The 14,702-nt window shown below is 42.5% G+C and overlaps 1 protein-coding gene across 1 annotated transcript in view; it reads left to right on the top strand.

Moving 5' to 3' along the window:
- Positions 1-14,702, top strand: part of gucy1a2 (guanylate cyclase 1, soluble, alpha 2) — a 92,691-nt gene that overhangs the window by 15,044 nt on the left and 62,945 nt on the right. Inside the window, exons 2-4 of the mRNA XM_015951690.3 lie at positions 2,835-2,896; positions 3,701-3,825; positions 6,414-7,318. Coding sequence (XP_015807176.1) covers positions 2,835-2,896; positions 3,701-3,825; positions 6,414-7,318 — 1,092 coding nt within the window. The remainder of the gene's footprint in view (positions 1-2,834; positions 2,897-3,700; positions 3,826-6,413; positions 7,319-14,702) is intronic.

The following is a 14,702-nucleotide window of genomic DNA, read 5'->3' as shown; positions in this document are numbered from 1 at the left end:
ATACGTGACTCGGTGAGATTAATGTGTGCCTGGGTGTCAAGATGTGTGTACAGTAAACATGCCGAAGTAGTGACAAAGCAAAGTAATAGTGATGTATGTGTGCAGCATGTTTGCGTATGTGTGCAAACCTGTTGGTGATAACAGTTTCTGTCTCGTGTGCACACATGGAGCAGGTTCTGCTGTCAAAGAGTAGCTGCATCAAGGACAAACAGTTCCAGGCATGGGTGCACTCATGTATGGTTGTGGTTCATAACCCGGTAACTATAATACAAGAAACATATTCACAAACATGTCTTCTCTGCCTCCACGTCCTACGCTGAAGTCTCAGCTCTGTTTCATGTCATTTTGCCCTACTGCCCTCATAATTTACTATCTTTGTTACTTTCTTTCCGTCTGCTCCAAATACCCAAGGAGACGCAAATGCACAAACTCTCAGAACCATGTCTGTATGTCCAGAGCGGTCGAAGGTCTCAGAGTGACCTCTCCAGCTGGCACGCCGTGTTCCTGATTGTCCCAACAGCCGTGCCTTTCAGCCGCATCGCAGATAATCACATTGGACCCGCCCACTAAAGCTTAGGCTGCCAGTAAAGCAAAACATGCCAGCTGCACACACAGACCATCAAGCTGTGTGTGTCTTCTGATAATCTGGAAACATTATTTTGGTCTGGTTGATTTGATTCTTTTTTCCTCTTAAAACAGTATTAAATAATGTGTGAACATGTGATCTCTTGTGGCAAAACTGAGTTTTTTATTGACATCTAAAGAATAAAATAATGTGTTTTTATCCATTTTCAGGGATGATAATATGATCTTTCACATTAAAGATTTCTCCAAACTCTGCAGCTGGAATTCAGCTATTGTTATTATGTTGTACACACCTGAGATTCAATCTGACTTGTCAACATGTCTTCTGAGAAACATTAAATATAGATTTGTTAGGTGACACTTTTTTTTTGTCTGCCTTGTTGTGGATCATTTTTATTTATTTATTTTTTGTCTGCCTTGTTGTGGATCATTTTCACCTTAGTGCAGAGGCAACCCAATCTCTAAACTCATTTCTAGTTAACATTTACTTTTAGTTGTAATGTGGCACTGAAAGGACACCCCTGCCCAAGGCTTAAGACTTTTGCATATTTCATTTGATCCATCCAATATGGCACGTTTTCAGCTATTAGCCTTTTGAGAATGAAGTTATTATTTCAAATACAATAATGAATGTTTGTCAGATGTGTGTTTAGCATTGTTTTTATAGATTCAGCTACATAAACTAGAAGTTAGTTTTTGTAACAAACATTAAAGTGGCAATGTGTAGTTTTTACCATTAATCTCGAGAAATATCCATATAAATGTTGTTGTAAATTAATGAAAAGATGCCCAGTTGATGAAAAATATTGGCATTTCATAAGATATAACCATAAAAATTTGTTCTTAAATACATGAGTGCGGGTCTAAGTCTCTGGGCGACGCCATATTGGATGCCATGTTTCCTTCTATGGAAGCCCAAATGCATTTACTGATTTGTAACAAATGGTTACAAAACTTTCAGCATTGAGAAACGTTTTACACATTTACCTCTTCACTCGTTGCCAGTGATGAAAGGGAATCTGATGTTCTTGTTATTTTGCTGGAGGTTGTGCTTCCAGCGATTTTTGACCCTAATGACCATCCGTTGGTAAGGTCTTACTTGAACACAACAATAATGCTCGCCTGCAATCATTTAGGTATGTACTGCCCCCTATCGCCAGGGAAACTACACACTGTCACTTTAACAGACTTGGAAATTTTCATTGAGCTAAAATCATACAGAGACTCTGGTTTATTTTAGTGACTGAAAATATAAATGAAAACTCAACTAGTGTTGATTGGAATAAAATTTCCAGCTGTGTTTAAGTGTGTCTTTATGTAACAGTTATAATTAGACGTCTTTTTAAAAGGACTCAGTTTGGGAAAGTAGGAATTACATCCTGCAGGACTGATAAGCTAATGAGTAGTCCAGGCACAGCCAAGACCAAAGTGTATTGCTGCCATCTTAAAAAGGCTCCAGTCTTCAAACTTTCATAGTAGCTAATTCATGCAATCTCATTTCATACAATTTCACTTTATGTTGTGGTTAAAACTAGCCACATCTGGGAGATAGGCATTGTTTCTTGATGGAGGAAACCTTGGCCACCTTCTCAGTGGCCTAGTGGTAGAGTGTCCACCCTGGGACTGGGATATCAGGGTTCAAATCCCAGTCTGGTCATACCAAAGACGTTAAAAATGGGACCCAATGCCTCCCAGCTTTAATGGGTTGGATTGGGTAGGTTAAACCACCAGATAGTTCCCAAGTGCTGCTACTGCTGCAGCTCACTGCTCACCACCGGTATGGGTCAAATGTGGAGATAAATTTCACCAATATGTAATGACTAACGAGGCTTTAACTTTAAATTGGCTTTGGACGTGGCTGCTCTTGAACTCGCTCTCAGTCTATCAGTTATGCAGGATATAATGTCTATTTCTCCAAACTGAGGCCTTTCATGATGCTTTCTACAACATGTAGGATAGTAAGTACACTGTAAGAAAAGAAATGTTGAATTAACTTAAGTAAGTCATGTTAACTGGTTCAACTAAACCCAGCTGCTTAAATGTAAAGAGAAATAATGTTATAAGGTGTTATGATAAAAGTAAATGTTTATTTCTCGTTACATTTAAGCTACTGGGTTTAGCGAAACCAGTCGAAATAAATGTTTTAAAGTGAATTCAACCTTCATTTCTTAGAGTGTAGTAATTTTTTAAACACTTTTCACTTGAAGTGCCATGAAGCCATGTTGTTAAATCGTTTCTTCCTCTTGCAGACACAGACTGTTCAGGAAGCTCTTCAGCGAACTCTTCAATTCTACAGACAACAAGAGATCAGGTACAAACCATCGCTTTATTTTCCGATTGTCTTCAAGACTCTTCCTTCATGTCCACCTACAGTGCTGTGTCCCAGCTGTCCCTGTCATACATTTCTTACACATTAGCCTTTATTTTTTCACACCTGCCTGTCACACGTCATACACCTGTTCAGTCGTGAGCGTTTGTCTCTGGGACTCCCCATTCTCATCGTCTTCTTCTTCTTACCTGTTTTGGTCACAAACCAGAAACGCACACACACACGCACGCACGCACGCACGCACGCACGCACGCACGCACACACACACGCACACACACACACACACACACACACACACACACACACACACACACACACCAAGACACACTCCTTCACCTCTTGTCTCCCCTCTGTCAAAACAGTAAAACCCAGCAGAGTGCGCTCAGCCAGGCACAACACTGATAAACACCGTTCACAAAGCACAGCCTGCATACAGATGCAGAGACATCGGTTTGGCACCGCTCGGCTTTACACTTTGGTATCTGTTGTTTTCACTTTGTATGAAACTCGAAAGAGGATGACTCAAGCAACTTCTAGAATTCCCCAAAACAGTTGCTTGAAACAAAATTTTATGTACTTTAGAAATATTTTATTTTACTCCATAATTACTAGTTCTTCCTCGTTCTACTCTGCAGTCCTAAAAAAACAAATACACGCTGTGAAAAAAATAGCACCTGAGGAACTTTATATTGCGTTTATTTTTACATCCTGTCCCATCTCCTCTGCATCACACCCACACATTACTCTGAGTGTGTCCCTGTTACCTTGGCTTCGTATAACCTGCAGGTGTCAGAAAGTTGAAAGTGAGGAACGACGACGAGAAAAGAAAGAGGAGAAGTGTCCATTTCTGGAAAGTTCTGGCTCAGAGGAAGACGTCTTACAAATTCTTCAGTACATGGGGACTATACTAGGTGAGCATGTTAACTGTTGTTTTGACTTTTGTTTCCATTAAATGTGTCTTAAGCAGGAGTGGGACCTTGACTCCTCATAGGTTGATTCAATCATGAATCAGAGGGTTGTGATTATATTATGAAACAAATATCAATACATCTTTCTACTCCCCTCCACCTTCCGCCTGTATGACTATCCGATAGCAAAGTATTATAATGACGCATAAATAATTCACCTCCATTAAACTATTACTAAATCTAACTAAAATAACAGTTCTTTCAGTTAAAAAAAACTATTTGACGTTTAAATGCAGAAATTCACTTTTAGTCTCAAAGCAGCCTTAAAGGTGTGGTTGACTGATTATAATCGGTCACTCAGAGGTTTTCATACAAGCTGAACATGAAAATGGTCTCCTACACTTATCTCCTGCATTAGCTTCTGATGGAAAATAGACGGTGAAAATCTAGGATTTGAAAATCCTCACAGATCTACTTAACACGGTCACCTAACATTCACTGACTCAGGATGGGGAAGGCTGGTCTTGGCTATTTAAGCTAACCATTAGCATTAGCAACACTATGTCACGGCAGAAGCCTAGCAGGCTTGTGTTATTTATGGAGATAAAACATCAACGTTGCTGTTATCCAATCTTAGGTGAAATGTCCAAATATCAGGAAATAGGACTCCAAAACCTGCCGTGTGAGGCTCAGCTGTGATGGCACTTAGGTCTGAGAAATGGTGCACCGGTATATTTCTTTCCTCAGAGAACGACTTATAAGGCATTGATTCCTATAGAGATCACTGCAAATGTCAACCACCCCATTAATCACTTCTTTTCATAATTTCGAGATCATTAAATGTTTCAAATTCATTAAAAATGTTTGTTCACTATGGTGCACTATTTCTTCCATCGTGACTAATACTCCAAGCTCACAGCGCGCAGGCATTGTGCTCCCCACGGCTGCTACTCTTCAGCACTTTGTGTTCCGTTTCTGACTTCCATTACTTTCTTTTCTCTTTGAAAATGATCCATTAATGATCTAGTATGGTATTAATTACTTTCATTTATGATGTCTAACAAACATTTCCCTTATATTCTCGGTTTCCCCCAACAGCTGACACTTAATTATCTTTGGCTTTCTTTTCTCTGATTTGACCCCACAAGTCAGAGAAACTGTTGAAGGCTCAGTATTTCTTCAAAAAATGCACATTACCTGGAGTTTTAAATGTCACAAAAATCAAGCTCAATGTCAGTTAAACTGAAAGACATTTTTTGCCTACATATGCCAGCTAGCTTTGGTCATTTTATGAAACAAGGTTGGCTTTAGGCAGTGAGTGATTCATGTTTTTGCATTCTTCTAGCTACTAGCTACCAGCTACTAGCTATAGCTAATAGCTACATGCTACTAAAAGTTACAAGTTTAGCAGTCAAATATGCCCACATAAACACAAACTAGTTTCTGACATCAAATTACTTTTTTTTCCCCTCTCAAACACTTTCAGTTTAGGCTATCTTTCTCTGACCTCGACGGCACCTCGTGTTATTTTTTTTAGAAAGTATAAAACTGATTTCTAACCCAACCACTCTACTGAACACTTTTAAGAGATCAAATTCTGTTTCACCACCAAATGTAAAGCTGTTCACCAGAATTAGAAAATCAGAAATTATTTTACATGCAAATGATCACAATGTTAGAAGGAATAATATTTCTGGTTACAGACTTGGTTGCAACTCAACCATTTGGTTTGTGTTGTTCAAACCATGCTTGCATCATCTTTTTTCAAATCTCTCTGAATAAAAATTGTAATCTTTTTTAGGGTCTGTTCTTAACCCTAACCCTTAAACATAAACGTTGCAAAGCAAACAGAGTCAGTGGTGAAGTTTCTTTGCTGTTAGTTTATTAGAGACATGTCCAAATATCAGGATGTAAGATTCCAAGTCCTGCCATCTTCCACTTTCCTCTCCTCTGGCTAACTTCTACTTCCTGAAACAGGAGCGACAGAGCTCCCCCCAGAAACCAACTCTCAAGGCATTCATTTATACTGGAGAGCACTGAAAATATGTTGAAAACAATAATGAACTTGGTCTCTACAAGCTGCAGTTCATCGCACAGTTTGCTTGCAGTGAGAAATTTGCAAGTTTGAATCCCGGCTGCAGCATTTCTGTGCAGTTAGCATGGTTTCATGCACGCTTGAGTTTTTTTGCTTGGTTACTCCAGCTTCTTCCCACAAACCAAAAACACACATTTAGGTGAATTGAAGACCTTAAATTGTCCCTGGATATGAGTGAGAGTGTGATTGGTTGACTGTCTGGACTTTCGGCCTGTCCAGGGTGTCCTCCACCTCCATCCTGATGAGTACGAGAATTAGGCACTAGCTCCATGTGACCCTAAGTGAATCAGGATGAGTGAATAGAGGAATTAGTTTTCATGTTTTAAATCCTGCTCTAAACACATCACAGGTGGAACAGTGGGGTTCGGCTTGTTGGATTAGATTCTCTGCATGTTGGCAGCAGAAGTGTGTGTTGGTTAGGGTCTATGATGTTAAGTGTGTATCCTCTGACTGCATTCCTGCCCTGCTGATGAGGGTGTTTCGTGTCCTCTCACAGGAGTACCCTTCTGCGAGCTGCGAGAGCATTTCGGTGAGGAGTTCTTCAGCCTCTGCTTTGAAGAAAATGAGCGAGTACTTCGGGCCGTGGGCGGCAACCTTCAGGATTTCTTCAATGGTTTTGACGCCATTTTGGAACACATTCGCACCTCCACAGGGCGTCGCGTCTCATCTGAGAGCCCCTCCTTCCAGTGCAAGGATCCCCACGAAGAGGAGAAAGGGAGAGGGAAATTGAACAAAGTTGGCAGGCGTGGAGAACGAGATGGAAGAGGGAAAGTGTTGCTTCTTCATTGTTTCAACCCTGCACCTGTTGTCGGATTAGTTATGCCAGGTTTGATTAGAGCCGTTGCCAGGCGGATCTATCATTCAGAAGTGGAGGTGGAGGAGGTGCCACCTCTAACTCCCCTGTTGCCAATCGAAGATACAGAACTCACAGACTGTGACTCCACGACCCCCACACCCACTGCGTCCCCCACCGTCTCGCCCTCCTCGTCTCCATCCCCTCCTTCTCTTTTTCCAACTTCTGTTCCTACAGTTTGTCTTTCCTTCCTAATCCAGGAGACAAATCTCCCTTCCCTTTTTTCCATCCCGAACTCTGCCTCACCGAGCACCAGCCGCTCACCCCTCTCCACCAACCCCAGTGACCTGCGCATCTCCCTGGCTACGTTTTGCCGTGCCTTTCCGTTCCACCTCGTCCTGGGGCCTCGCATGGAGCTACTGCAGCTCGGAGAGGGACTGAGGAAACAGGCTCGCATTGAGCCTCACCGGAGCCTCTCGTTTAGGGACTGTTTTGAGATTGTCTCACCCAAGATGGATCCTTCATTCCAAGGGATATTGCTGAGGCTCGCCTCCCCATTCACCATCCGCACCAGGCCTGACACCTCACAGACCGGCACCAAGGAGAAGGTAAAATAATCAGAAACACTGCATGTTAAGAAAAATCACTGGAAGTGGACTAAAACACTTGGAAGGAACAGATGGCTACATATTACCACAAAATCCAAAGCATCACCATTTTCATATTATTTCCCCCAGTCCACAAACACATCATCACGGAGCGCTGAGTTTCCTCTAACAAAAACAGATACGGCATAACTGATTTTCAAAAAGCCTCGTATTAGATATTTTATCATGTTTTTGGTCTAAAAAGAAACAAAACAAAAAAAAAAAACATCCTTATCTACAAAACACAAGTAAATATTCTCAACTATGATGCAAAATTTCTTGTTTTGACTAAATATTTGATCTTTTCTGACTAAAAATAAGATAAAATGTCTGAGAATGAGGCATTTCTTACTTTCTTGAAAATTCGTTTTTGCAGTGTATTAATGTACAAATAGATCTGGATACACAATTATTTCTGCAATACGCTTTGTGTAAAGCTCTGCTTCCTCCATACTCTTGTCAAAACATTTCATAATGTGAAAGTGCAGAAAATCTCTCCGTGTGAATTCCAGTATCATGTGTGGAAGCGTAGCAGATGACAGGTTCTGATGATTAATAAATTGCTTTACTCTTCCATTTCTAATCATGTTGGTCAAACACAGGACTTTATGAGCAACACAACACAGTATAAACCTGTGCAGGCTTATTTGTTTGTGAGGTTGTTTTTTTTTTCAGCTAAGTGAGTACAAGACGGCCACAATTGGACTGAGTTTACAGTTTGGTACAAATGTGCCCTTTGGATACACCGTCAATGCAGAACTCAGTCTCTGAAGCGAGAACGGCAGCAATGCTGCAAATTATTGAAAAATGGGTGCAACATATACCAATAAATATAGATGTGCACGGTGGTGTGAGTGCTGTTTGGTGGTTAATGCCATTCCACCACAGTATTCCCGCAATTGTTCTCTCGCAGGAGGACTGCAGTTTGAGCGGGTTCCAATTTGCTTGAAAAAACAGAATCAATTGGAGCTGTTTGCTATATCCTGCTCTTTATTGATTGGTTGGTCTCAGCAGGATGCCAGTGACAGGACCAAACACCCTGACGCTAAACAGAACTGACAGGGAGGAGGTGGATCGGTCCAGCTATGGTGTTACGCTGTGTGGATTGTCTTATAAGCTTCAGTTAGACATTAACTGCCTTTTAAACATTAAAGGGAGACTAGGCAAGTTTGGCTTGCATGCAGCACCCCTAGTGTTTGTTCAAACACTATTCAAACCTATTTCCTTACTGTGTGTCTTTTTAACGCCTCAATTTTGCAGCTGAAATATTTACCCAGCCTTCATTAGTTTCTAGAGGAGCGATTAATCACTAAATTAAACAAAATTAGCTGTGTCTAAAACATTCAGGTGGCATGCCGGAAGCAGACTGCAATGTCAGGTATGTCAGCTCCATTATTTTTTCTACAGTCCTACAGACTGGATCGGCACTGTGAAGTTGCAAGTGGAATGATCTGTCCACTGGGAGCGATGGGGATAAATACCCTGTAAAGGGTCATTTTAGCACTTACTGTCTAAAGTAAATTATTTAAAAATACGAAAAAGTTGAATAGTGTCTGTTTAACACACCAGTGCAAGAGATGTCAGCTGACATGGTTCTATCATGCTGTGGGCTGTGTAGCCAGTGCAGGGACTGGGGATCTTGTTAAAGTTGAGGGACGCATGGATTCCACTCAGTATCAGCAGATTCTGGAGACCATTGTCCAGGAATCACAAAGCTGAAGCTGCACCGGGGCTGGATCTTTCAACAACGACCCTAAACACTGCTCAAAATCTAAGGCATTCATGAAGAGGAAGAAGTAGAATGTTCTGGAACGACCATCTCAGTCCCCAGACCTGAATATTATTGAAAGTCTGTGTTGTGAGTTAAAGAGAGCTGTCCATGCTCAGAAGCCATCAAACCTGAATGAACTAGAGATGTTTGTAAAGAAGAATGGTCCAAAAATAATTTCAACCAGAATCCAGACTCTCATTGGAAGCTAGAGGAAGCATTTAGAGTCTGGTATTTCTGCAAAAGGAGGATCGACTAAATATTGAGTTAATTTCTTTTTTGTGGTGCCCAAATTTCTTGCACCTGCCTGATTCTGTTCATACAATTATTACACACGTTCTGTAAATCTTATAAACTTGGTTTCACTTCTCAAACATCACTGCGTGTTTCTCCTAAATGATGTTTTTAACTGAACTTTTTTTTCCTACCAACCAATGATTTATCCAGGAAAATCATGAAGACTAAAAATGCTGCCCAAAGTTTCACCTTCCAAATCATTTTAACAAACAGTGATGTTTGAACCTTTCTATGGTGCAGTCGTAATACACAGTACCACTGACTTGATGTCAACCCAATTAGCCGTTAGATGTGCCACCATTCTTTTCTGTTTGTTTAATCAACAGCTTGCAGTGTTCAGGCTAATGATTATAGCAGACATGTGAGATACACAGATGTTTTTTATTGGCAGAGACGCAGGAGAGAAAGGATGACAGCTAAAATGATAAAAGAAAGACAAAGATTGATATTAGGAAGTAGTACAACGCAAATAACATATTATAATACTGAAATGTAGAGAAATTTCAGTTAACACGAATTAGTTAAACATTGTGAATTCTGTCCACCTGAAAAAGTTATTTTTTATTATACTGTGAAAACTCATTTTAAAGACGATAAAAAGGTCTGTATGCGGCAAGGTGGAGAAGCGAGGGCCCAGGCAGGATCCAATCCCCACTCCTGGGTGAAAGTCAAGTGTGCTAACCGGTCAGCCAAAGGGACAGCCCTGTGGCCAAGTAGCCAGGGTGCATGATCAATCAAGATACAGTGATAGGATGCTCACCCTGTCACAAATATATATTTTAGACCAAAAATAGTTTATTAAGCTAGTACCATCGACAAATATACTAGATAATTAAGGTCCATATGCTCGAATTATAAGTTCTCACCACCGCCATTTCGATCGTGTCACACATTTTGTCACGCCCAGACAATCCAAAAATGGGAAAAGAGGTATAGCTAAGGGTGGGGCTGTTACAGTTGGAAAAAATAAACCAATGTTGCTACAAGCTAACTTAGCTAGCCCAAGAAGCTAAGAAAGAGCTTGGGTAGCCCACCCGCACAGCCAAATGGTTTCCGCATGAAGCTGTAGTCATGCCGATCGCCTAAGGAGATCCAATGTGGACCGGGACAGTTAAATTACAAGCAGAGCAGAGCCTCAGACCGCTGTGATCATAGCCAGGCTCTGTGGCCTTTTACATCAGCTCATGCTCCATGGTTGGAGATCAGCTGGACTTTAACTGCTAACCCGAAACTAGCTGAGTTTTTAGACGTTTTTAGCAAAAAAAAAAAAAAAAAGCGGTAGAGCGACTCCAAAGTGAAGACACCTCCGGCCTGCTTAGTAACAAAAATCATAACTAGGTAAGCTGGTTGAGGATTTTGGGTTTTGCTGGTCCACCGCTGTCAAAGATCCGTGAGTCCGCCATTGTTGACGGTCCGCAGTGCGCTACCAACACTATTTATAGTGGGGACGGTGTGCTGCTGACCTCTACTCAGGATGTTGTGGATCAGTGGGCAAAATACTTCAAAGACCTCCTCAATCCCACCAACACGTCTTCCATTGTGGAAGTAGAGTCTGGGGACTTTGAGTTGGGCTGTCAAATCTCTGGTGCTGAGGTCACTGAGGTCGTTAAAAAGCTCCTCTGTGGCAAGGCTCCAGGAGTGGATGAGATCCACCAGGAGATCCTTAAGGCTCTGGATGTTGTGGGGTTGTGTTGGCTGACGCGGCTCTGCAATATCGTGTGGACATCAGGGGCAATCCCACTGGACTGGCAGGCCGGGGTGGTGGTTCCCTTATTTAAAAAGGGGGACCGCAGGGAGATCACACTCCTGAGCCTTCCTGGTAAGGTCTATTCAGGGGTTCTGGAGAGGAGGGTCAGTCGGATTGTTGAACCTCAGATTCAGGAGGAGCAATGTGGTTTTCATCCTGGCCGTGGAACACTGGACCAGGGGGATCCTGGAGGGTGCGTGGGAATTTTCCCAACCAGTCTACATATGTTGTGTGGATTTGGAGAAGGTGTTTGACCGCATCCCTCAGGAGGTCCTGTGGGGGGTACTCCGGGAGTATGGGGTACCAGGCCCTCTGATACGGGTTGTTAGGTCCCTGTATGACTGGTGTCAGAGCTTGGTCCGCATTGCCGGCAGTAAATCGGGCTCGTTCCCAGTGAGAGTTGGACTCCGCCAAGGCTGCCCTTTGTCACCGATTCTGTTCATAACTTTTATGGACAGGATTTCTAGGTGGAGCCAAGGTGTAGATGGCATCTGTTTTGGTGGCCTGAGGATCAGGTCTCTGCTTTTTGCAGATGATGTAGTCCTGTTGGCTTCATCAGAACGTGATCTTCAGCTTTCGCTGGAGCGGTTCGCAGCCGAGTGTGAAGCAGCTGGGATGAGAATCAGCTCCTCTAAATCTGAGACCATGGTCTTGATTGGGAAAAGGGTAGAATGTGAGGTCCTGCCCCAAATTGAGGAGTTTAAGTATCTCGGGGTCTTGTTCACGAGTGAGGGAAAACTGGAGCGTGAGATCGATAGGCGGATTGGTGCTGCATCTGTGATGCGGGCGTTGTACGTTCTGTTGTGGTGAAGAGAGAGCTGAGTCACAAGGCGAAGCTCTCGATTTACCGGTTGATCTACGTTCTTACCCTCACCTATGGTCATGAGCTTTGGGTAGTGACCGAAAGAATGAGATTGTGGACACAAACGGCTGAAATGAGTTTTCTCTGAAGAGTGGCTGGGCTCTCCCTTAGAGATAGGATGAGAAGCTCGGCCGTCCGGGAGGGGCTCGGAGTAGACCTGCTGCTCCTCCACATCAAGAGGAGCCAGTTGAGGTGGCTCGGGCATCTGGTCAGGATGCATCCTTGACGTCTCCCTGGTGAGGTTTTCCGGGCACGTTCAACCGAGAGGAGGCCTAAAGGAAGACCCAGGACATGTTGGAGGGACTACGTCTTTCACCTGGCCATGTCGCTGGGGAGAGAGAAGTTTAGGGCTCTCGACATATGCTACTACCACCCACGACCCGACTCCGGATAAGGGGATGAAAATGGATGGATGGATTTTATCCGACTGAAAAATAATTATGCCAAATGTTTTTTAGTGTAATAGAGGGTCTGTCTGTGACATAATGTCACATAAAAAATGTTCATGTATTTTATCTTCTCCATTTCTTGTTTTTTGTCTCTTAAAACAAATCGCATCAGTCAGTAACTTTTCAAACACACGGCTGTAAGGCTGCTCTTGGAATAGATAGAAATATTTATTTATTTATTTATTTTTTAACATTTGAACAGTGTGGCCTTTCTTGGAAAAAGTGCTGTTTTCTGCTTTATGTGCGTCACGGCCTTTGTAAACCGACATCTCACTCTGATAGACTTTAGTACTGTGTTGGAGCCAGAGGCCAGGCACTGCTTTTCTTATTTTGTTCACCGTGAATCTTCTGTCACCTGGGCAGAGATGCAGAAAAGAGAGGAGAAAGGAAACAATGTGCTGACATTTTTACTAGAAAGGGCAGAGGGAGAAGGCCACAGGCCAAGGTACAGAGGCCACTCTCCCCTGTCCGCCACTATAGGTGTGTGTGTTTGAGTGACCTGTGGTGGCTTTTCACTTTGACTTCTTTCCTTTCTACCCCTGAGGATATTTGCTGAGCAGGAGACATTCAAAAGGGCAAATTGCACCTCTCCCAGTCTGTCTGCTCTCTCTGTGAACACAGTGGCCACTGCACAAAGGAGAGTAAAGATTATCACGGTCAGAAGCTCTCCACATCATTTATCACGTTTCCTACTTTTTCTCACAGCACATTTCTTTGCGTTGGACATATCCGAGGCAGTGCTCTAACTTTTTGGGAGAATTTAAGGCTACTTCCTCCTTTTTTTTTTTTTACCACCCGAGTAGTCAATATTTTCTTTTTCTGTGAAGTAAAAGGATGAATCACAGCACCTGCCTCCACAGTGCTGATGCTTTCCAAATATCCAAACGTTCCCAGACTCTTTGGTGCCAAAGAGTCAAAAGTCTGCTTGAGATGAGTCAGTCCAACTGTAAGTGATCAGAGTGTGTGTTGTAGTTGACGTTAGCTGGAGACCAGACCGGACTTTGATTCGGTGTCTGTTAAGTTTTTCCACAACAAAATGCAAATCGTCTTTAGTTTTTTTGATCAAGATGCGTTTAGGCCTGAATGGGCCAGAATGTGTTTTGAATGTCATAATATCGAGGGACGGGGTGTTTCGGGAACAACAGAGATGCTGTCTGAACCTATAGTGTCATCTTTAGGAATAAACAGAACTGCACATCAGACGTGCACCTGTGTGTTTCATTTGAAAGAAAGCGTTGGCAAAGGTGAAAATCGTTTTTGATCTGAGACTAAAAACAAAACACAGCTGTGATGGTTTGTCTGTTCAGAGGAGCTTTGATAATCGCTGTCCTCACTGTTTCTGTTACTATTAATAAGTTTACAAAGCTTGGGGAATGCTAATTCAACAGAGGAGGATAAAACATAGACCAGATGAAATGATAACTTTACTCATCAATTATTTTAGGGACATCTTGCTGATGTGGGGGTATTGCTTTTCCTTCAGAACTGATCTCTCAAGGGGTTCTGGACTACACTGAGATCAGGAGACTTTGGAGACTGTTGGAGTCCAGTGAACTAATCTTTGTGTTAAAGAAACTCGTTAGAGATAATCTGAGTTTTGTGACGTGGTGCATTATCCTGCTGGAAGTGGGTCCACTGTTGTCATAAAGACGTGGGTATGGTCAGTAACAAGACTCATGTAGGTTGTGGTGTTTAAACCAGGCTCAGGTCCAAAGTGGGACAAAAACATCTCCTCATTGTTACAAGGCAGGATGGATCCATCCTTTCATGTTGGTGACACCAAATTCTGACCCAACCATCTGAATGTTGCAGCTGAAATCCAGACTCATCAGATCAAGAAAGGTTTTCCAGTCTCTATCCAGTTCTGGTGATCCTGTGTGGATTTTAGCCTCAGTTTCTTGTTCTTTGCTGACAGGAGGGACACCTTGTGAGGTTTCCTGCTGCTGGAGACCATCTGCTTCAAGGTTCAACATACTGTGGTACAGAGATGCTGTTCTGTAGACCTCGATTGGGATGAGTTGAGCTACTTTTGTTTTTCAATCATCTCAAACCAATCATCTAATAACGACACTCAGATCCCCTTCCTTTTCCATTGTAATGCTCATTTTTAACTTCAAAAAGTTGTTTTCACCACAGCTTGGGTCACTGCCATGCTGTGACTGGCTTTTAGACAGGTCAACCTAATGCAGTGGCTGGTCAGTGAAGACCCAGATGTCAGTTGT

Source organism: Nothobranchius furzeri, chromosome 13, assembly GCF_043380555.1.
Source record: "Nothobranchius furzeri strain GRZ-AD chromosome 13, NfurGRZ-RIMD1, whole genome shotgun sequence".
NCBI lineage: Eukaryota > Metazoa > Chordata > Actinopteri > Cyprinodontiformes > Nothobranchiidae > Nothobranchius > Nothobranchius furzeri.
Note: the sequence above shows the minus strand (reverse complement) of the source record. Positions and strands in the feature narration are given on the sequence as shown.